This window comes from Priceomyces carsonii (genome assembly GCF_900007245.1).
Source record: "Priceomyces carsonii strain CBS4050 genome assembly, scaffold: Debaryomyces_carsonii_scaffold_7, whole genome shotgun sequence".
Taxonomy (NCBI): Eukaryota; Fungi; Ascomycota; class Pichiomycetes; order Serinales; family Debaryomycetaceae; genus Priceomyces; species Priceomyces carsonii.
The window spans coordinates 596,975-620,942 of NW_026946680.1; the positions used below are offsets into that span (position 1 = coordinate 596,975).

General features: G+C 37.0%; 8 protein-coding genes across 8 annotated transcripts; 3 read left to right on the forward strand and 5 right to left on the reverse strand.

Annotated features, from left to right (window-relative positions):
• Positions 1–298: 298 nt before the first annotated feature.
• Positions 299–3,838, forward strand: PRCAT00006130001 (uncharacterized protein; the record flags this gene model as incomplete). Its single annotated transcript, XM_062956256.1, has 1 exon — positions 299–3,838. The coding sequence occupies one exon, from the start codon at positions 299–301 to the stop codon at positions 3,836–3,838; it is 3,540 nt and encodes a 1,179-aa protein (XP_062812777.1).
• A 115-nt stretch (positions 3,839–3,953) lies between these two features.
• SPC3 (signal peptidase complex subunit) lies at positions 3,954–4,520 on the reverse strand (the record flags this gene model as incomplete). The annotated part of the gene is made up of 1 exon (XM_062956257.1): positions 3,954–4,520. One exon carries the CDS (start codon positions 4,518–4,520, stop codon positions 3,954–3,956), a length of 567 nt encoding a protein of 188 aa, XP_062812778.1.
• Positions 4,521–4,663: 143 nt separating this feature from the next.
• Positions 4,664–7,012, reverse strand: PRCAT00006132001 (cysteine--tRNA ligase; the record flags this gene model as incomplete). The annotated part of the gene is made up of 1 exon (XM_062956258.1): positions 4,664–7,012. The coding sequence occupies one exon, from the start codon at positions 7,010–7,012 to the stop codon at positions 4,664–4,666; it is 2,349 nt and encodes a 782-aa protein (XP_062812779.1).
• An 828-nt stretch (positions 7,013–7,840) lies between these two features.
• RPL14 (60S ribosomal protein eL14) lies at positions 7,841–8,466 on the forward strand (the record flags this gene model as incomplete). Its single annotated transcript, XM_062956259.1, has 2 exons — positions 7,841–7,957; positions 8,182–8,466. The coding sequence occupies 2 exons, from the start codon at positions 7,841–7,843 to the stop codon at positions 8,464–8,466; spliced, it is 402 nt and encodes a 133-aa protein (XP_062812780.1).
• Positions 8,467–8,720: 254 nt separating this feature from the next.
• On the reverse strand, positions 8,721–11,030 carry PRCAT00006134001 (uncharacterized protein; the record flags this gene model as incomplete). The annotated part of the gene is made up of 1 exon (XM_062956260.1): positions 8,721–11,030. The coding sequence occupies one exon, from the start codon at positions 11,028–11,030 to the stop codon at positions 8,721–8,723; it is 2,310 nt and encodes a 769-aa protein (XP_062812781.1).
• Positions 11,031–13,235: 2,205 nt separating this feature from the next.
• On the forward strand, positions 13,236–14,300 carry OP4 (Op4p; the record flags this gene model as incomplete). The annotated part of the gene is made up of 1 exon (XM_062956261.1): positions 13,236–14,300. One exon carries the CDS (start codon positions 13,236–13,238, stop codon positions 14,298–14,300), a length of 1,065 nt encoding a protein of 354 aa, XP_062812782.1.
• A 528-nt stretch (positions 14,301–14,828) lies between these two features.
• On the reverse strand, positions 14,829–18,356 carry CHS3 (chitin synthase; the record flags this gene model as incomplete). The annotated part of the gene is made up of 1 exon (XM_062956262.1): positions 14,829–18,356. One exon carries the CDS (start codon positions 18,354–18,356, stop codon positions 14,829–14,831), a length of 3,528 nt encoding a protein of 1,175 aa, XP_062812783.1.
• A 672-nt stretch (positions 18,357–19,028) lies between these two features.
• On the reverse strand, positions 19,029–23,795 carry MON2 (Mon2p; the record flags this gene model as incomplete). The annotated part of the gene is made up of 1 exon (XM_062956263.1): positions 19,029–23,795. One exon carries the CDS (start codon positions 23,793–23,795, stop codon positions 19,029–19,031), a length of 4,767 nt encoding a protein of 1,588 aa, XP_062812784.1.
• Positions 23,796–23,968: the final 173 nt, after the last annotated feature.

The following is a 23,968-nucleotide window of genomic DNA, read 5'->3' on the forward strand; positions in this document are numbered from 1 at the left end:
TTTTTTGAGTAACTTCCTTGGAATCAACTCTTCTCGTAGTCTTATAAACGTATTCTTACTCACTTAGCCTTCTCTTTGTTACTAAAGGATATTTTTGCATTCTTACCTAAAGGACTGTATATTGTATCGATGATATTTATGAACCGGATTTTTTCAGCTTTCATGTACTGCTACCTTGAAAAAAGTGATTATAAAACATATAAAGGTGTAAAATAGATCTCAAACTATAGAATAAAGCATTTAAGCTTTTACATATACATGGCTTTTAGGTCAACTCTTTAATAATATCATTTGCATTATGCTACGACTGTCTGGTCTACGAGGAATTTTCAAACAAAGAGTTTCACGGGCAGAAGAACTTTTATCATGGAGCATCAAAAATCCCGGCTGGGAAAACACATACATAAGCAGCTTAAAGTCCCAATTCATTCCTATATTTGGAGTATTAGGAAAAATCATATTGAAGCATGGCCAAAAGCTCAATGGTGTACAATCTTCGAAAAGAAGTTCCTCATCTACGAGGCGAAAAAGGAATGACTCAAATGTTATTAATCCAAGGATTATGGCATACAAGTATACCAAGACAGAGCCATTAGTCAATAATGATTTATCGAAAACTGCATTCCTAACTTATATTTTAGAACTGAAGATGTTTTCGGATAACGACATCGAGTATATCACTACCAATTTTTTGAACTTGTTTGACCTAGTTGGGTCGTTTTCTAGTCCTCAAGTAGTCGATTTTATCTGTCAGATATGGGCAGAAGTTTTTACGAAAGATAGAAGTATTGAATCTGTTCATCATCTTCAGGATAATTTTTTGCGTCATAGAAGAGCCTTAACACATCTTCTTATTAATTATCGAGCTTATGATCTTTATGAGAAAGTTATGGAACCACTTTTGAGAAATCCAGAACAATACGGCTTCACTGAATCGTGGTGTGACACTCTTGCAAAAACATTACGATTTAAAAACGATTCATATGGCGTCCTAAGCTTCAATAATAACGGTATATCAAAATTTTTGAAAGATGAATCGATTGAAGTTGACACCCGGAGAAAGCTTTTGGCTATTTTTCTTAGGAAAGGGCTCCTTTATAGTAATGACGTTAATGAAAAGTACTCTATTACGAAATACTACATTGAACATTTAAGAGATTTGAATGATGATGATTTCTTTTTCATGGACCAAAAATATTCTGTTTATAACAAATCACTTAGACTTATAAACTCGATATCACAATCCTTACCCGATCATCTCGACAGATTGAGAGCAATTATGCTTTCAAGTAGCATTAAAGAAAAAACATCCTTTTTAAATTTCATGACCTCAACAATGATCGCAATTTTGCCATATGCTCCATCGAATTGTTTAAAATACTGGGAATATAAGCATGAAATCTATGAAAAATATAATAAGACGAGAAACAACGTGCTTAACTACATGGACTTGAAATGTGCCATGATATCCTTGTGTGAATTGAATTTGCCACTGGAAGCCTTAGCTTTATATCAGCGATTTCCTCAGCTACATCATGAAGTGCAAATTGAAGTTTTGTTGCGTATCAGCGATAGCATGAAAGACTACAAATTACTTCAAAATCAGTTTGAGGATATGTATGGCAAAGGACAGCTTCCCCATGTTATTCATTATAGCATTGTAATGAATGCATTATCCATAATTGGAGCAATAGAAAAAGTTGATCAGCTTTATCATCAGCTACAGAAAAGAAACCTCCAACCTTCTGCCGAAATATATGCAGCTTTGATAAAATCAAGGCTCCATAAAGGCAACATAGAAGATGCAAAGAATTGGATTCGCATATATGAAGATGGAGTGGAAAAAGGTGAAGTTGATGAGCCTGTATCAGGTTCCTTTTGCAACCTACTAATCGACTATTATATGAAGTCAAGTGATTACGAATCTGCAAAACAATTGTTTGATAGTATAATAGAAAAGGGGCAAGACAACCTACTTAATAGCGATATACTATGCAAGCTTATTAACTTCGCTGCTACAAGCTATAGGATTGGAGAGGTAGAACGTATTAAATCCATTGCATTACAAAAAAACTTAGTATCGGAATCCTTTTATATTGAGCTCATCAGAGCATACATCAGATTAGATCAGTATGAAAGAGCTGATGCCATTGTCTTTGAAGCTCATAGCTATTCAGATGTCCCATTCTCGAGTGCTGAAATATATAAATCCCAGTTGAGAAATTATAGATTTTGGTTTAGGGTTGCAAGGTCAGAGCAGGTACGGCGAATGATTCTGAAAAGAGCAGACTTTATCATCAGCCGGATTGATGACCAAAAAATAAGCTTAAGAAAAAATCATGGACTTTATAATGAATGTATCAAGTTTTTCATTGCAAAGAATGATCTAGCAAGAGCTAGGGTCTATTTGAAAGAAGCTAAAAATCATGATGTAATAACAGAACATCATTTCACTCCTTTGTTAAAGCATTATTCAAACCTAGGGAATTTTGAAAGTAACTCAAAAATTTTGGATTTATATAGAGAGATGGTTAGAGAAAACATTCAAGTTACTACTAATACCTATGTTTATTTAATGAAGGCTTTGCTTCAATTGGATGTTCAAAATCAAAATGGATACAAAAACTCCTATGAACTTTTAAAATCCGTCTTCGAATTAAATGGTTTGTCAATTTCACCAACGGCTGAGAATAAAGGAAATGACTATGATCTTTCTGATTCTTCGGTTCAATTGTGTCGAATTGTGTCTGAATATGTCACTGCGACTGCTCAGAATAACAACTCTAGTTTGGATCTTTTGGTCAGCTTTCTTGGTCAGATTAAGCGTAGACTAGGAAGCAAGCTTACCACCGAATTTAAGTTTGTATTATATACCGAGATGGGAAGGCTATATCAAAAGCAAGGCAACCTAAAGTTGGGCGAGAATTTGGTGTCCAGCGGTCTTGAAGAATTGAGTCATACTATATCTAAATACGTGGAAGAATATCCATTCCTCGATGATGAGATTAGGGTCCCAACGAAATTACAACTGGAATATCGAAGCCTTTTCGACTTGAAATTAACTTCAATGAGATCATCTAGCCGTGGCCCTCATGAATACTTGAATTCGCTTAACAAGGCTTCTAATTGTCGCGTCAGACTATCAGGTTATCAGTATTCTCGTTTAATCTCCGAAATCTTGAAGCTATCAAACAAAGAGGTTCTTCCTATCGTGTTGTCGGTTTGTGAAGAGTATTTAGTATCTGGAAACTGGGTTGAATCCAAAATTATGAGAAAGCTTCAGTATTTATACAAACTTTTAATACTCTACTATGTTAGGACTGTTGGTTCAGATTTTGTCAAAGAATCGTTTGGGATATTGAATCGTTATTATAATGTTAGAGATCTCCATGCGTTGGAGAAAGAATTCAAAAATATTTCGAACCCACTAGCTGCTTTGAAAAAAGAACTAGATGTGTACAATCATTTGGTATATAAAACGTCACAATGGTCTATTGATGATTTGTTGAACTATATTCCCGAGTTTTTCGTTCCTGAGAGACATATACCAACACAAAACAAGATCAGTCCCTCATTACTGAGTGAAATATGGAGACTATTTTCTAAGTTTTCCAAGAACGATCAAATGTACGCCTTCAAGTTGATGGACGAGTTCCCAGAAACGGTAGAGTATTTGTTGTATAACGGTCCTGCAAGACTCCGCCTAGTAGCGTTCAGAGCTGAAGTAGATAAAATTGAACCTCCTCCCAAAAGTGACCAACAAGAAGATGTTGAATCAAGATACGATCGTGCTATAAGAGCTCTCAAGTACTTGAAAAGAGAATCCATAACCGTCTAAGCTAATAACATCTTTCACTATAAAAAGCTTGTCGTAAGCATTCGCATACAGCCATCATATTCGCAACTAACTTGTAAATATATATTTATATTATCACACTAATGTATATGAATAATTATGCTTTCTTTGGAGCTGGAAGACTTGCAAAACTGAAAGCACCCGTGGAGTTGGTTTCTCCATATATTAAAGGACCAATATGTGGTTGAATATTCCATTCCAATCTTACAATAGCATCTCTGCTTCTGAAAGACCGCTCTATGTCCCATACTGAGTACTTAGATGCTTGATTCCTCAAGCTTATCTTAGCATCGTCCTTGTCTGTGATAATCTTATCCCAATAAGTGATTTTGTTGGATGACGTATCACTCTTTCCTGGGTATTCTGCAGTTAGGTAAACGAACACCTGTTTGGTATTCCAATTGAACAAAGGGGATAAATCAGCATCTAAGTCAAAGTTGATTTTTGAATTTTCCTTTGGCTTCTTTGGTGCTGCCCCATAGTTGAATGAATGTTTCAATGTAGCTCTCGCCTTAATGTTACTTATTGATGTTGATTGAATCGACCAAACTTGGTCTTTGTATAATTGAAGTAATGTCAATCCAATTATTAATATACTAATCGCTATAGATGAAGACAATGCTTGGTTTGTGGCATTTTGAAACCTACTAGTCAAGTTAAACATCTTGTAATAATTATCAAATATACCTAATGCTGTCAATAGTCTATTTTCCGATAATTTATATTCGAGTCACAAAATGTTAAATGCAAAATGGAAGAAAAATCTATTATTTATATACGAGACAATATTCTATTTAACAGACACATTTAGCTCGATTGCGACTTCAAGAACTCATGGAAGAGCTTTTCTTGTTGTTGATATTGCTTTGTTAACTTCTTTTTCATACTTTTGGTAATTTCTACTCCGTCCACGTCTTTTGTCGGGAGACCAGCTTCGTCCCACTCAGAATAGAGTTTAGGGTCTTTGAACATTACCTTAGGATCAACTTTCATCTTTGCGAGTCTTTCCTCTTCCTTTTTGGCATTGGCTGCAGCCAATTCCTGCTTTTTTCTTTGCTTCTCGAGAAGGGCATGTTCCTTAGCAGCTTGTTGGTCAATTAATTCTTGTTGCTCCAGTTTATTCAAAAACTTGATTAAAGCTTCTCCATTTGGACGATCATCTAAAGAAATTCCCAAATGAATCAAGTCTGATCTGATCGAATCAGTGGCACTTAAATATTCACCCAGAGAGTTGGTTTTGGATATCGCCAAATTACGAATTTCATCACGAAATTTCGATAAGATCTTGACGTAAGGTAGCAATATATCTTCTTTGGAAGAGCTGGAGATATCGTCGAGCCCCTCTTTCGGATCCCTCCAGCCCAAGTTGTCGTCTCTTGCAGGAAAACCTAAAATATTCAATATCTTGGTTATCCAGCGAGTGACCAGAAGCAAAACCTCGATTCTTAAGGCATCAGTACCTGAATGGCTTTGAATGTAGTTGTTTGCCTTCGAAACCAAGTCAGTAATGACCCTCAATGCTTGACCAGATGCTAAATTATCACAAAATGCTGCATAAACATCATCTTGCGCCCTGCAGAGATCACTATACAACTGTTTTTCGGGTTCATTGCACCTTCTAGATATATATTCGCCACTTTCAACTGCATTCTTATAGTCAAGGTTCAAAGCACGAAGCGTGGTGAAAAATTTGGATAATGTCGACTCGATTGACTTAACTTCTTTGATTAGAGTATCCTTAAAATCGAGAGGTTTTTCCCATGGGCTTATGGCGAAAACCAACCGTAATTGCCTTGATGAATAAGATTTCAAGGCTTCTTCAATTGTGATGAAGTTTTTTAAAGATTTAGACATTTTTTGACCCTGGATATGTAGATGTCCATTATGCATGAAATAGTTCACCCATTGTTTATTGTCGAAACAGGCCTCTGATTGGGCTAGTTCATTATCATGATGAGGAAAACATAAATCTATTCCACCAGAATGAATATCCATTGTCTCTCCTGTAAAATCTGAAGCCATTACAGAACATTCAATGTGCCATCCAGGTCTACCTTCACCCCATTCAGATGACCACGATGGCTCGCCAGGTTTAGAAGACTTCCACAAAGCAAAATCAGCCGGATTTTTCTTTCTATCTTGACCAGTTGTCAAAGAGCCCTCGCCATCATTAATTAACGATAAGTCGCCTTTATTCCATGGTTGCAATTTTGCATAATCATGTTTGGGATTGCTTTCAAATTTTGCAGTATCAAAGTAAACTGACCCATCTTTTGAAACGTAAGCAAATCCATTTTCGATGATTCTTTGAACGAACTTGATTATATCTGGGATATACTCTGAAACTCTAGTGGTGACAGTCGATGGCATCACATTTAGTCTTGCCATATCTTCGTTAAACTTTTTCTCCCAAAATAACGGAAGCTTTTTGAAGATTGAAGGATCATTGACACTAGCGCCAAATTCCTTATCCAAGTATGGCATGGCCACTTCTTTGATAGCAGATAAGAAATCTTCTATAGAAATCTTGTCCTTAGAGATAAATATAGCTTCATGTGCCCTTGATGCTGCTTTGAGGTACATAGGAAACTTTGGTTTATCCTTAGAAATCTCAGCAACATCAGCATTATTAGCCCACGAAGTGAAATCCTGCTCCAAACTTCCATTAAATTCAGGTAAATTCTTTTCAACGTAGCTTATTAAAAAAGTCTTCGATTGGTCGATTAACGTAGGGTCCACGGAAGGTATTTCAGCTAACTTTTGCTCAAACAAATACTCCTGACGAGCTGCTATAATAATTTTGTCATCTATATCAGTAACATTTTGAATAAATGTGATATTATAACCAAAATAGTCCTGGAGAATTCTTCTACAGATATCTGTCGAAACATAGTTCCTGGCATGTCCCATATGTGAGTAATCATAAACTGTTGGACCACAGCAGTACCAAGTTATATGTCCCTCCCTAATAGGTATAAATTCATTCTTATTCCTAGTAAGTGAATTGTAAACTTTCAACTTAGGCGAATGAGACACAGTTCCACTACGCTGCTCGTTGGTCGGCTTGTTCCAATGTGGCTGAGATACTGCCTGCTTACTAGACATATTTCTTTGACGTTGTATAAGGTTGTACGTCCTTCTGAGCCACTGTACCATACGCTTAGACGCCCACAATCTTTAAGAGTCATCTTCGTGAGGACCACCAATAAGTAAATCCAAATCACGTGCATTTTCGCTTCTCTACAGCAGTCTACAAAATTAAGTCTGAACGACAGATAGGCTGGGAAAGGATTAAAAAGGGACTGATTTTCGTTAACTCTGCCCAAAACACCCTCAGAAATAGATTGGTCGCATGACATGCTGTTCCTACTAAGAAACCAGGCATAGTTTCAGGATCAACACTCTAGAACGCAAATTATTCATCATCATAGGGTAAGCAGTTCAACAACCTGTCTTCAACCAAGTCTCTGCAAAGGCTGGGATGCAGACTGGATTATGAAGAGCATAGGTATATAATAAAAAAGTCTACTATATTGTTCTTCCAATTTTAGATGGTCAAGTATAGAAGGTATTCGCTTTTCTTTGCAGGCTGTCTTCGCATGTTCAAAATGTGGACATCGAAGCCTTATGCCGGATAACCAAAGGTCATGTGATTGATCATATGAGCAACTTCAGTTCACCAGCAAAGACTTCCTGTTTCATTCTAAGTTTCGTGCCCTAAATCACGTTTTATTCTTGCACGTGCTTAAATGACTGCGACCATGTTTGTGTAATTTTAAATTTTTTTCACCCAAAACCTCACGACTCTCGCACCTGCCGAGCATTAGTAGATGAGTCTACTCTATCAAAATTTTTATTAGTGGTTGTTATAGATATTCACAAGATCAAAGTCTGGTTATTGACATTTAAGTTAGTTTATATATTAGCTTAATTATAACAAGAATTTTTCGGTTGAAGGAAGTCAAATAGCTGGATAAATCAGAAATGTCATCATATTCTACTGTTAAGACCGCCAACTGGAGATTTGTTGAAGTCGGACGTATTGTCTTACAAGAAGACAAGAAGTTGGCTACTATTGTTGAGATAATTGATCAGAAGAGAGTATGTATTACAAGAAACTAAGTATGGGATAAATGGAGCTAAGGCAAGATCGTTCAAATAATACTGAATACATCGAAGGACAAAAGTAGATGAAATAATTAAATGAAGATCACTAGAGAGAACCAAAACACGAAGAGTCTTCTGAGGTATAGAAGTATGTTGACGATCGTTCTTAGTTCCTGAACCTCAATACATTATTGAAAATTCAATACTAACATTTATAGGTTTTGATTGATGGTCCTAACGTTCAAAGAAAGGCTGTATACTTGAGTAAGGTCACCTTGACTCCAGTTGTATTGCCAAACCTTACCAGAGGTGCAAGAACTGCCAATGTTAACAAGAAGTGGGCTGCTGCTGATATTGATGCCAAGTGGGCTTCAACTTCATGGGCAAAGAAATTAGCTTCTAGAGAAAAGAGATCTCAATTAACTGACTTTGAAAGATTCCAAGTCATGGTCTTAAAGAAGCAAAGAAGATACGCTGTTAAAAAGGCTTTAGTTAAAGCTTAAACATTAGAAAAGGAATGAAAAAACTATAATTGGTGATATACAGTTTTCCACATGTATTCTTTAGTTATTATCAGTTTGAAGGTATCATAGTTAGGTTTTTTTTCTTTTTCATTAATGTTTACGTTCACATAATATCTAGTAAAAATGGCTATATCGTGTAGTAGAAACGTATAAATAAGTATATACAAGATAATAAAACAATTGACTTTGTTTGAGAAGTCATGTCACCTAACGGCAACCGTTCTCGTTCCTATTTACTTCTTTTGATTCTTTTTCTCGTGGTCAGCAATCAATTGTTTCTGCAATTGAGGCGAACATTGAGAATATTTATCGAATTCTAATGTGAACTCGCCCTTACCTTGGGTACAAGCTCTTAATGACGTAGAAAAACCAAACATGGAGTTTAATGAGCACTCCGCATTCACAGTGAACTCATCTTGTCCATTAGTGGTCTCATTAATCATTCCTCCTATTTTATTAAGTAAGCCAACAACACTTCCCTGAAATTCGTTGGGCGCAGTAACTTCAACTGACATAATAGGTTCTAAGATTACTGGCTGGGCATCCAAGAATGCTTGTCTAAAAGCGCCATGGGTAGCAGTTCTAAACGATAATTCAGAAGAATCCACTACGTGTGTTTGTCCATCATTAATGTGCATGTGGACACCCAAAACACGATGACCAATTAAAGGACCCTTTTCCAAAGAATCTTCAAATCCCTTAGAACAAGCAAACAAGAACTTCTCTGGTATCTTTCCTCCAACAATGTGCTGAGAAAACTTATTCTCACCAACAATTGGTGTCATTTCACCGATAACACGACCATATTGACCAGATCCTCCACTTTGCTTCTTATGAGTGTAATCAAATGTAGTTGAAGCGGTGATAGATTCTCTGTAAGACACCTGAGGCTTTCCAGTGACACATTCAACTCCGTACTCACGTTTCATTCTTTCCACGTAAATCTCCAAGTGTAATTCACCCATTCCTGAGATAATTGTTTCCTTTGATTCCGGGTCATATTTGACTCTAAAAGTGGGATCTTCCTTCTGAAACCTATTCAAGGCTTTAGAAAAACTTCCATTATCTTTGGCCTTTGGTTGAATACTTAGCGAAATAACTGCTTCCGGTACAAACATTGAACTCATAGCTATTTGCTGATCTGAGTTTTGCCCAATAAAAGTATCCCCAGAAGAACAATCAACCCCAAAAGTAGCACAAATTTCACCTGCTCCGATTTCGTCGACATCCTCCATATCATTGGAATGCATTCTGACTAATCTTGCAAGCTTGACCTTCTTGCCTGACTTGAGATGATTCATGTATGTCCCTTTCTTCAATTTTCCCTGATAAACTCTAATATATGTCAACTGGCCGTATTTTCCTTCCTCTAACTTGAAAGCGAGACCTACAAATGGAGCCGAGCTAGACGGAACTAAATGAATTGGCTTTTCAACTTCAGAAGAGACATCTAAACCAGTATTCAAGATCTCGTTTGGTTGAGGTAAGTAATCCACAACTGCATCTAACACAGGCTGCACTCCTTTATTGGCTAATGCGGAACCCATTAAGACAGGAGTAAACTTTCTTGCGATTGTCGCTCTTCTTATAGCTTTCTTAATTTGATCAACAGTAGGCTCCTCACCTTCTAAATAAATATCAGCAATCTCCTCATCAACATCTGCTAAGGTTTCAATTAAAATTTGTCTCTTTTCCTCTACTAATTCCTTCAAGTTTTCAGGAATAGCATCAGTCCTCAAGATTTCTCCTTGTGCACCTTCATTATACAAGGCAACACGATCAATAATATTTACAGTACCTTTTAACTCAGATTCAGAACCGATAGGAACTTGAATAGCAGCTGCTGGGGTTTTAAGTTTAGCGTTGATTTGTTCAATAGCTCTGAAAGGGTCAGCACCCATCCTATCCATCTTATTGATAAAAGTTATTCTAGGAATGTTATAACGACGCATTTGACGGTCAACAGTAACAGTCTGAGATTGAACACCCAGTACAGCACAAACGACTAAGACAGCACCATCCAAAACTCTAAGGGCTCTTTCCACTTCAATTGTGAAGTCGATATGGCCAGGCGTATCGATCAAATTGAAATGGTAGTCCCTGTTGTCTTTATCCCATGAACAGTATGTCGCTGCGGATTGGATAGTAATACCTTTCTCTCTTTCTAAATCCATATGATCCATCTTGGCTCCAACGGAATCACGGCCCCTAACCTCATGGATAGACTTGATTCTACCAGTATAGAAAAGAACTCGTTCTGTGAATGTGGTCTTTCCCGAATCAATGTGAGCCAGGATACCTATATTTCTAATCCTCGAAGACAGTGCATGGTCCTTCTCTGTGAGATTTTCAGAGTTAATTTTATCGATTATGACCTTTTCCTCTTCATATGTTTTCGGAATAGTCGTTTCATTAAATCTGATTGTAGACCCATGAAATTCTCGTGGAAAAGCAAACGAAGCTCCAGGCACTCTATGAATGCCATACGCCAAGCGTATACTTCCCCTGAGGGTCGTTGCAGCGGTGGTAAGCTGTCTGTACATGGTAAAGTACTGTTGATGCTGATATTTTTAAAAATTTTTCAATAGTTCGCAAATCTATATATATCAATATTATTGACTTAGATAGGAAGGAAATTTAATTCTATCCAGTTAAACTCTTACCTCTTCGAAACGGAAGAGTAAAACCTTATGGATGATAATAGCTGAGCTAATGAATGTCTTTTCAGCTTAGCGAATAGTATCTTCGTCTACAAAATAGCAACAAAGAGTATTGCTGTTAGAAGTACCAAACGAAGAAGCACTAGACATATATTCCAGGAAATCGAGACAATTGTTTTTCTAAATTTTTTCTCTTATAAGTGCTTGTGGCCGACTTAGTTTGGGGCCTAATACAGCAAAGCTCTTTCATTAAAATGAATATTAGTCTCTCAACTATTCTAGATTGATGCGTTTCTTCATAGATATCTCTCATTAACGTTTATGTTAAAGGAACTTGTGTATTTGGCGAGCTTAGACGTATAGATGCCAGCGATTTTGATAACTTGCTTTTATTTCTTAAGGCTACACTACATCGACCCTTTGTGGGTAAGTTTAAGGAGTAAATTTCAATACACCCTGAGGTCTAATTTCATATTTCTTTCAAGAAGATATGCAAGGCAATCATTTGTGGTTGGATTGTTATTGAAAGGTCTCTGAATAAGTTTACTTTTAGAAAAAGATAAGATGTCTGATGACTTAACAGAAACTAAAATGAGCTGGAGGGCCTATATCATTCAACAGTCCAAACCTTTTGTGCTAATGGATGCTTTGAAAGATGGAGCTATCAGATTTCCTTCATTAGTATATGTGAATTAACTTTTCTGAAATAAATATTCCCCTGGCCGATTGTAGTCTTTGGTATTAATCTTATCGGGTTGCAAAGCGACTATACCTGAAAACCTTAAAAAGGGTCCCCACATCTTAATTACAGTAACCTGCAACAGGAAACTGAATGGTAGGAAGTGGTTTAATTCTACATGATTTTTCTGCTCGTAAGAAAGAAGGCTGCTTCAGCGTGGTTTTGATTTGAACATTGGAGTTTACAGTAGAAACAGCTGAACAGGCCCATTAATTTCTCGTTTTTGTCTTTTCCGGAGTACGATCGTGTTAATTCATAGAATTACTAGTTCTGTTACTAGTATTATCTTTGTTTTAGACAATTCTACAACGCACTTTCACCATAATCTAATTCTAGTTTGTTCCTGAATATTTCAGATAGAATTACGAGTAACACAATAAAGTCTATGAAGAAAACAAGAATGTGTTGTGCCGTTTGAATATAGAATTTCATGGACCCACATACTTCTCTTCGTCTAACATAAGCGAATCTTACAGAATGGATTTCCTAATAGCAAGTCCTTGAATCTATTTCCCTACCTATTTATTCCCCTCTGTTTCATCTCGGCAGCCTAAGAGGGCTATCCATATGAAGAAGTTTTTAGATTGTCGAGCTATTTTGAGAAATGCACAGATGCCCCACTGCTGGAAAGTTTAGCGTTAAGCACCGGATGTACTGTTTTGTAGCTTTCACTAAATAGTTCTTTTCAAGTAGATATCTTTCATCTATAATAACTAGCTCAAACTGGGCGCGCTAACTACTTCTTCTTCCTGTAAAACCCTACACTATTCTTGTAGCGTAAGCCAACTACTTGGTCCAAGAAAAGTCTTTGAATTGGTCAAGAATTTAGGTTTCGATTGTCATACTCTTACTGTTCCTGCCTTCTTCTAGCCCTATGTCAAGTCCAAGCCCAATTCCTACCGAATTCGCAGCTCAGCTTTCACAAGGATTTCCTTTTTGGGTAATGTTGCACTTCTCGAGATTTTTTTGCATTCATCACACTTCCTAAAATGGAAATTTCTATCTGAATACTTGTAAACATGAAGAAAAACTAACCCCAAAAGGATAACAAAATCTACAGCAGAAGTGGCGGAAAGAATAAGTAAATCTTCGTATTAAGCAATATGGAGAGAAGGTTTGTGTGTGGAGAAAACAATTAGAGCCATAAGTTTCCTAGATGAGTTAAAGGACTGTGACAAAGGTGGAATGCGTAGTTGCGAATAGAATAGGTGAAAAGGAAGGTGAAATATAAAAATGATGTGAGCTGCTGTATTGTAAACTAAGAAAAAGAACTTAAGTAAGATAATCCTAACAGAATTGTTCTAAAAGAACGTTACCGACCATAGACTACAACTGAAGTACCACGAACAATGAAGATTTCCAATACTGCCGTCCTTGCGCTTTTTGCATCATCTACTATGGCCGCTGCCACCCCAGCTTTAAACCAAGGCTCAACACTCGTGAGAAGATCTGAAGCCAACAAGATGATGGATCTTTTAGCTGAATTCAAGCAAATTGAAGAAAAGAGACAGCTTGCTTCCGGTGATGAACACATGGAGCTTTCTAAGAGAGCTGACAACGTTATTGTCAATTTACTTTCTGCTGTCATCAACTCTGGTATTATTGGGGAAGTATGGGATACTTTGTCTACAAACAGTGCTTTCAGATCTGAAGTTGTCACAGTAAGTAAGGCCATTTTGAAAACTCTTTTGGCTGAAGGACCAGCTTTGATTAAAACCATCTGGGACTCTGGCTTATTAAAGAATATTTTGAGTACTCTTTTAAAGGACTCTGACTTAAAAAGTGCAATCTTTGATGCAGTTAAAGCTTCGATTGGTACAGTTTTGGCTTTAGTTGAAAAAATTATCGCTAATAAGACAGGAAGCAGTGCTGCCACAACCACTACCACATCAGCAACAGTTGCTACTACTACGGCAGCTGCAAAGAAGCGTGACATAGTCGATCTGGAGTACTTGTCTAAAAGAGATGCCAGTGATATTCTCGCTTGGGTTTACAACGAAGTAAAGAGCTCTGGTCTCGTTTCTAAAGCCATCGACAGCATTAAGGATGATCCATCTAAATACATTAGTTTGGCTGAATCTCTTGGCAAAACTGCACTCTCCCTTGGAACCGAGTTCTACTCTTACGCTAAAAAGAACGGCCTTCTTGAAGAAATAGTTGACTACCTTGGTGAACATGGCGGTACTTATGGTTCAGACATATCAAAGCTTTTAGATGAGCTCTTAGGAAGCAATTCATCATCATCATCATCTTCTGGCTCTACCACAACTGCAAGTGTTGCTGATGATCTCTTCGCAACTTTGACCTCAGGAACTGGTAGTGACGCTACAGGTTTGGCTGCTGCTTCTGCTGCTGCCGCTGCATTGACTGATGACTCTTATGCTACCACTTTGGTTAAAAGAAGATCTTATTGAGTGTTGCAGGTTCAGCATTGAGCAGTTAATAAAATCTTAGGATTACTTACAGTTTAATCGGTTCGACGTTCGTATACCCTCGTTCACAATCATGTCTGGTAATTCAATCATAAGGCTTAGACTTCTTTTCTATACGTTTAAATTATTCTCTTTTGTCTTCGGCTTCTTAATTTTGGCAATTCATATATAATTTCAAAGAATAAATGAATTTAGTGTACTTTTTGAGTCCTTTCTTTATACCTGCTGGCCGCATTTTATTATTGTCATACACCTCGTCGTAGGCATTGAAGTAATAGAGAAACTTCATATTCCATGATTCGCTCCTATCAGCATAGCCTGATTATAAAATCGTATCCATGTAAACTTAGGTTTTATACACACGGGGATTGGGTTCACTCTACTTGATATTAATTGACGCATAAAAATTCTTGTTCATTCTTGATTTAGTATATAAACAAATCTATATTTTATAGATAGACATTCTCATCTTCCTAATTGTGTCAAAAATGACATTCTTAAACCAAGATACTATGGAGATGTATTAGACTCATCCGAATATCCGTCACTTATTGTCTTTTCCATCGATGGATCCCAAATTGCACCAGGAACCTCCAAACCAGAATCCTGATTTTTACGATCCCTCTCGTATTCTCTCCAACGTTTCATAGTTATATTGGACGAATCAAATTCACCTGCTGATGTGCTATGATCACCTTTATCACCTCCTGCAACCTGTCTAGTGTCACCCCAACTAAAGTCATCGAACTTCCAGTAAGCGTAACTTGGTAGCACGAAATTCCAAATTGGTAATGCAACAATATAAATAAAGAAATAGACCACGTAAGACCATGAAGAAACCGTGATTACAATTAAGAAACCAGGCAACCCAAAAATGACTGCCAACAAGACTAATGACAAAATTGGCGTTGGTTTGGAAACGATGGCAACAATGATAACATAAATCGTGAAACAAATTGCTGCCGGTAACACGAGTGTTCCAACTAATTCAATGAATATAACAAACTGCATAGAAAAACAAAATGTACCACACAAATCTTTCACTAATACCAATTCCAACAAATTGTGGACAGTTGAATTGATCCAACGTCTACGCTGTGATAACAAGACCTTGAAGGTATCCGGTACAATTGTTTTACAAGCAGCCTTGGGTACAAAAATCTGTTTCCTCCTAGGAAAAGTTCTCAACATTAAGGATGATAAGTAACGATCTTCACCAAGAAGTAACAAATTCTTTTTATGCAAAGTATCAGTAACATTATCTGAATAACGCTCAACGATATCTGGATTTGCTAGGATAGGAACCCAGTACCCATCAGAGCCCTTTGGAGCCTTCACCCTATACATACAGAAACATCCTGGTAAACAAGTAACACCACCAAAAACTGATTCGAAAGCCTTCGCTTGGTGATGAGAAATGTAATATTCAAATACTTGAATTGCTGTAACCCATGTTTGAGCCTTGTTTGAAATTTTTGTTTCACCGCATAGTCCCATAATCATCGGATCCTTGACCATTTCAGCAACCATGTGGTTTAAGGAATCAGGGTAAACCTTGGTATCTGCATCCACCATTAAAACGATCTCATAAAATTCTGCCATCAAGCCCGTAACTCTCCAAATATTGACCAACATTTCGAATTCCAATTGAGTCATTCTTTCGTCAAACATGACTTTTTGCAAAAAGGACATTAAAATAATCTGAGAATCACGTTTACCTCTATTACCAGGTTTTGCTGCACTGGCTTCTGCTGGTGTTCCACATTTCACAATTGTTAAAATTGGTACTCTCTGTTGCTTTTCTACTGGAACTGTTTCATCGTCATATTTGTAGAACCCGGAATAGACCTTAGCCATATTATGACGCTTGCTACCTTGTGCAACAGCAACATAAGAATAAGGCACCACGTCATCGGGTTGAATACAAAAATCAGTCATCATGCTTAAGGCAATATCTGGTGTTGTCATATCATTACCAGACCCCTTGATTATACCATCACAAATAATGACTATCAACTTGTGAGAATTTGGAAAACCGGTTGTTGCGATGGAATCTAAGGTGGTACGCAATCCTTCTGCGTCTTCCGAATAACAAGTGACTAAGTTCATCGTATGAGCCAACGGGTATCCAAATGGTTGATATTCCACTGGAGGTTGAGGAACAACGTCAGGATGGATAATATCAGGGGATAGTCCGGTAGCTGCTTGTTCTTCTAATGTCTCAAATGGGTTAATTGTAGATGCTGGTCTGTTTAAGAAATCTGTTGAAGAGTTGAACTCATTCAAATATAATGTTGACTGTCTGTTAGCAACTCTATTGCTGCTTTTATTCCTATTTCTATCTAGCATAGCAGCTTGCGTAGACATAGTGGTGTACTTGAAGCTCTTCGACAAATGATCTGAGTAGTCATAGTATTTTGATAAATCAACATTAGGGGCCACAGACAATCTGCTGGATCTATGAAACACACTTTGTCTGTTGGTTTTGTTTGGTTTGTAATTCGCCCTAGCCCTCTCAGGAACCGTCTTAATTTCCCCTTGAGCAGCAGGATTGTCAACCCAGTTTTCAATTTCTTTATTTCTCTCAAACATAGATTTGTTGTCAATTTCAGTGGCACCTTGCTTTCTAGCAATAACCCATCTAAAATAACATGCCATCAAAAATTTAGCAACAACAACAGACAAAATGAAGACCAAAGAGATATACAATACAACAGTTGAAGCAAGACATCCAATAGTGTCTGAATCGATGGTACCAACTTTTATAATCTCTGAAAGACACCTAGCTGCTTGCCTTTCGTCTTTGTTGGTTAAAACAAGTGAGATATCATGCCCTTTATAAGTGTTATCGTCTCTTAGCTTGTCAAATAGATCAGGGTAAGTGAGATCATCAGACTGAATCCAATCAATCAAATTCAAATCAAGCACATTTCCTGAATACACAACTAAGTTTCTAGATTCATCTTTAATATCATCCCAAGTAAAATAGACATCGCCATTCACTTTCATATTATAATAAGCCTTTCTCGAAATAGAGCTAGTGTGACAGGCCCATCCCTCATAATACGCCTTTGTGAAATTTGGTTTACTAGAACCATCTTGATCAAAGAGGCGGCAGGGCATATACCATGCCAACTCATCGCCATCCTTGACTGGAATGGAACAGTCCTTCTTTGGTTTTATCAAATTCTTACAATTACCATTGACATTTTGAAACAAGAAAGATGCGTCTTTACCTCCGGCATTAATAGGTGGGTATAGAACATTGGCACCACTTGTGATTCCTGCTGCTTTTGGATGCTTCGATGAAGTCAAGTCGAACGATCGACCATTGATGATCAAATATCCACTATTTACATGGTTAATCCTAGTTCTGATTTGCTTATTTGAGCAAACGGTTTTGGTGAACCCAAAGGTTAAGTAGGCGACAAATGTCCCGATGTATAAAATGCACGAAATCAATCCGATTTTTTCTCTCCATGCGAACTGTCTCAGCTTAGTTGGTAATCCAAATAATTTAAGTAATGGAGCTGGAGCCCAAAAAGTAATAAGGTAGCAGTATACCTTCCAGAAGTAAATATCATGCTTGGGTTTCTTTCCTTCTAAATATGCTGGGTTTTTTGCTCGCTTCGTAGCCCTCCTACGAGGCGAATGTTCTACCTCATCATTTAAACCAAACACCTCTCGGCCGCCATTTAATGTACCCTTACGTTTGGGGGAAGCCTTTTTGTTTCCTATGTCCATCAAAGGAATGCCTTCTTCGCCCGTCGAGTTTCTGTTCGAGTAAGATGGAGAAAATTCAACATTCTCGCGAGGATCATGGTTAGAAATTTGTGGATCTAATCCAGTGGTTGAAGGCATGATTTTTAAATGATCCGCCTCCTGCGACGCAATTTGTGAATAGTGGTATCTAGGATGATCATGGCTGATACGTGATCTCTCTGGCCTAACCAAAGATCTCTTACGGTTTATCTCTCCCGCCTCAGGATCATAGTCCTGGAAAACACTAGATTCACCGCTTTTTCTATTAAATGACATGTATAAAGAGTTTTTTGTGTTGCCGATTTTTCCAATCTTTTTTTAGCACTTAAGGTGTTTTTTTTAACCTCTTCTCTTGGCGTCGCTTCAGTTACAACACCTTTCAAACGGATCTGCTTTCTCTCAGATCCTCTAATTAAGGTCCCTCTACTATTTCAATTAATCCACAATCAAAGATTTTAGATCAACACTGTCCGTTGCTTTGTACACCAAATACCTCTTCAATGCTTGGATCGCGTAGCTTATAACCCAAATAGCACTCACAAGTTCAGATTTTCACTAGATCGAAAACTAATATACTATGATTCAGTGAATTTAGCGCTCTGAGCTACTTGATACTTTGCACTGACTTTTTGATATATGGAACTATAAAGAAGAAATCAGTCCCGCTACCTTGAGAAAAGATTTTTGTTGTTTACATACGCCTCGCACTTTACTAATTATACTAAAAAAGGAAATAATTACGGAATCTGTTACAAACTTTAGTGATAGATTATATTGTATTGGTGCTATAACTACGGGGACACTCTCCCATCAATTCCTTTAGTCTTCCGCTATTTCAAGTGCGAGACGCTAATAATCTCTACGAGACGAGCTTTTCATTAAGATTGTTCTAATTTGATCCCTAACTATGTGAATCAGAAGAAAATGTTTATTTTTGTGATGAGGCATCTATGCACTACAGAGGGCATCTATCAAGGGTTCGAGAAGTAGATCGAGGTTTGAAAAGTTTGAGGCGTAAGGAATAAGCCTGGTTAAGAGCGGCTGTAACTTCTTGAAGGTCTTATCTTCGGTTGATGTGTTTTGGATCTTCAATAGACCATCTAAGATTAGCAATAGCTCCTGATGTTGGACTTTGGGGACTGGGCATCGAAACAAGAGAGCACGGTCGCAAATATACCTCCGAAGTGCCATTGAAGCTCTAGCAATGAAATAAGCTCGGCTGAAAGTATTGAGGATTGTGTCTGATGGCAGAACGGAATATCTGATTAATTCTTTGAGACAAAGGATTCTTGTGCTCTTGTTCGAGTAGGTCACGAGAGGCTGTGTAGATCCAAAGAACGAGTTGAAGTCGTAAGACGTGAATGCGTGGGTGATATTCTCTGGAGACGTATTTTGTTCAAGTAGAGACAGCTCTAAGACATCGTATTCATAAAGGGTCGAATTCGAATATAGAGACGTGATGAACTCCTCGATGTAGCGTTTTCTATTCTGGGAATCGTCTAGAATTGCTGGTAGAACAACACTACTTAGCTCAGAATATTGCTCCAAGTTGATGGCTTCGTAAGTCGGACTATTAGACTCAAAACAAATAGTAACACCCCTCAAAATTAGAGTCCACAATTCATCACTGTCAATTTCTGAAACATTTTCATCAATGAGCTTAGAAACTGAGTATCGAAGTACGTCCGTCGCTTCCACCCACAAGGGTTTCGGCTCTTTCTCTATTCCAATTGCTTTCAACTTAATAATTTCCAAAAGTGATTTTAAAATTTTATTGATCGCCTTGTCCTCAATCATCACTTTGAAATCGGTTATCAGTGCTAGCTTCGACCTGAGAAGCTTAACAGATAAATGACTGACTGCGATGAAGCTCGGTACTCTTACCTTATCTTGTAAAACTGTAGTTAATTTCTGTTCAATTCTTTCTCTTACACCGAATGGATATGTAGCAATACTGTTTAAAAGTTGTACCACTTGCGATTGAATTTGGGGATCTTTATCATCTATAACCTTTAAATCCTTCAAAACAGCAGCCTGCAACTTAGAAGGCTTAGTATTGTCAAGTTGATTACCTGGCAACACTGGATATCTTGCACATCTGTTCAAAATACTAATGATCTTATTAATATCCTTCTGGGTTATGTTTCGCTTGATTATAAGGTACAAGGGTGGGAAGCATTGTATTAATGCTGTAATTGATTCCTGATATAACGAATTTGTAAAGTCATATTCCACAGGAACTGTATTCCAAAACCTAAATAATAACTCTTGGATCCTTTTATTCCCGCTATAATCATTCGAATGATCAAGCTGGAATGCCTTTAGCAAGTCATTAAAACTTCTAAATATTTTTAAGTTAAGATCAACCCACTTCAAATCTAATAATTTAGAAAAATATTTCAAGAGACCATCCCATTTTTCACATGTTTCATCAGTGAGATCCATCATGAACTTACTATAGATTGAAATAAGACCCGAAAGAATGAGACTCAAGCTCTCAATCCATTCTTTTTTTATAAATGAAGGACTATTGATCTCTAGATTGAGATTTAATAAGCTGGGTAAGACAGCTTCGTAAATTAAATCCCAAAGTGGCGTTAAAATATTTCCATGGACATCAATTATTTGAAAAAATGTTTGAATTGAGCCATCTCTTACTTGCGCTCTATTATCATCAGACAACTTAAGTAGAGTAGATAACAAGTAAGTGTCAAGCGCCAAGTAAAATGCTCTCGATTCATTCGTAACTTTTTTCTCTATGAATTGAGTCAAATCTTTTTCTGATCTTAGTGTCGCCAATTCTCCAGCAATCTCTTCAGTATTATTTATCCTCAACTTTAAGGAGTCACTAAAAAGCCAGAAATAGCTAATCGAGCTAAATGATATATTCAAGTCATACGTTTGTTTGCAAAAATTAAAAAGCGTGTCAATCAATAGTTTTAATTGGTTAGCAGGAATAGAAGCCAAAAATTCATCTAAAATTAACTTCAAGGTATCAAATGAGGATTCTATAAGTGACCGTACTTTTTCACTCAAGTTATTGTCCTTCGTATCTTTCGACTTTACTCTAAAAGGCGTATTCAAAATCTGAAAAACAATATTCCAAGAATTCTGATAGAAAGTGTCGTACTTATCGACAAGATCATGTAGGGTATCCAAAATTAGAAGATGAATTTCAGTTTCACAGTTTAGAACTAGTAACTCATCGGGGGCACCAATCTCCAGCTGCCTGTTCAAGAATCCAATTAATGCGGCTAAGGATTTCTTAGATGTCTTGCCATTAATTTCTTCCAGAGAATTTTCGAAGCCAATCGTAGCAAGGTTATTTATAAGTTGAGCATAAGTTTTAGTAATATGAATCCTTAAGTTGTATTGAATGGACCTATTGTTACCAAGTCTTATAAAGTAATCTGAAATCAAGAACCATGGTTCATCATATTCAATGAAAAATTTAAGCAAATTGATATCACATATTTGCTGAATTTTAGTCAAAAAAAATACTTTGTTATAAGGACATAGTCTAGTATACTTCTCGTCCAAATTTTCGAGGTTATTGTTGTTAGGGCTATTTTCAGATTCCTCTAACAGGTCCTGAGATAGTTCTATCAAAGATTGTAATAAATCTTGAAAGGGTCTCTTGGGATACTTATTAACACTTTCGAAGAATTTTTTCTCTGAAACCTGAATGTTGGATTCGTCTTGACTTGTTATTCTTGGTAGCATGTCACCAGTTAGACCTTTGAACACCTTGCTCGAACTAAATTGATCTGGACCTTTGATATAATAGTCGCTCCATTGAAGTGTCAACCAGATTATACGCCATGACTTTTGTAATGTCGAACCCAAAGAAACCGCTAAATTTATAAGAGCTCTCAAGCAAGTCACCTGCCTCGAATTGAAGTAACGAGAATAAGATATCAAATCGGTGGTTGACTGAGAAGATGGACCCTCACTTGAAGTTGAGGGACGATTGGAACTGAATGATTCTACTATTGATTCGCCGAATGCAAGTAATTGTTTACCTTGCTCTTGAATTGAGGAAGCAGCATAATGGTTATTTGGCATCAGGATTGGGCGGCGGTTATCATGGTCTCTTGAGTTCTTGACAATGGCCGCAGATAACATCGTTAAAAGATCATCTCTAAGCGATGAAGCACCTAATAATCCTGTTGTATGGGTATATTTTTGAAGAGATCTTATTAACAAATGGAAACAGTCATTATCCATCTGTAAGTAAAGGAAAGTGTGGTATATTGAAGAAATTTCATTGAAGCTTGTTTCAATAAATACGTTGATAAACTCAACTTCAGATTCAATGTTTTCAGGATTTGCATCGCCTGATAAACCTTGAACAAATTTTGCCGTACCATCTGCATATTCCAATAGAATGTTAAAGATGCAGTAGATTGGATATGTTATAGGAAACAGAGTCGGTGCCTCCGTTTTATCCAAGTGATCTAGTAAAGGACTCTTCATGATAGAGGAGGATTTCGATAACACAACAGGAGTTAGCAGCTGACCCTGTGACGGCGAAGGGTTAAATCGGGGAGGAAATTCAATAATCTCATTAATGGTAGGGGCATTCCGGGGTATATAGTTACAAAATATGGATAACAATTCCTTAACAACATTTTTCTTTCTCGGGTTACTATCGAATTTCTCAAATATAGACTTAACAATATCAAAGTTCGCAAAGATGTTCTTAAACATTTCCAAGACTAGCATTTTCTCCCAGTTTGTCTGATCAGAATGTTCCTCGTTAGCTTCATTACCGATTAAAATGTGGTTTAAAAATGACAAAATAAGTTCACTTTCTATTTCTAAATTTTCAAGTTGAGTAGAAAGTAGAACTTGAATGATTCTAATAGCTCTTGTTGTTAAAGCAAAGTTTTTATCTGGAGAGTATAGTATTCTGAGTAACGCTGGGACAACTTTCACCCTTAGCAAGTATGCCAATTCCTGATGGGTACGAAATATTTGGTAATGGATTATTAATATGTTTTCAATGATTTCCAACACTGACAGAACCCTTATGTGAATCTCATTTTTAAAATATGGTACCTCGTCGTTTTCAATCAATCTCGTGAGGTCTTTAAAAATATTGAAGGCTTCTAGTGAATTATCATCAACAAGCACAATTTCATCACTGTCTATCTTTATTTCGTTGTTACCTTTTTTCTCCTTCGATGTTTTCAATTTATCATAAATATTTCCAAAAAGCTGTTGTAAAGTTGCCGATGCCGTATTTATGACAACTGTCGACTTATTATTTGCAGTTAAGCTGGTGCATATTCCCAATAACTCAATCAAAAGATCCCCTCGCATATCAGATTCATAGTTTTGCATTAAAGCCGGTAGGCATTGTAAAATTTTCAATTGAATGTCGATAGCTAAGTGTGTAGCTTCCTTCAATGCCTCCATTAATTCACCCAAACTACTCACAGGTATTAGTTCTGTAACAATTAGCTTCTGAAGGATCGGTATCGATATTGTGGCTAATTTAACATTACCTGAGGTACAAGCTATTAAGCACGGTTGAACTATTTTTTGTTTCATATCGATGTCACTCAAGTAGTCTTTGGCATTGGCCAGGCCAGGAAGCTCTTTCAACTTAAGTAACGCTACATCACAACTTTGCCTAACCTCTGAACTTTTTCTTTTAGACTCAGAACTTAAATTAAGTAGATCTGTTGTTAACAGCTGGATCGTACTCATATTGTTCCTATCCGTAGATATTAAAGAATGGGAATCTGAATAATTGATGTTTACATACAATGTTGCACTTACATAAATCTAGTATATGCAGGTCGTGGGTTTTGGTTTAATGCTACTTATAAAGCATCTATGAAGAGGAATTGATTCACGTGGAGTAAAGAATACAATTAAGG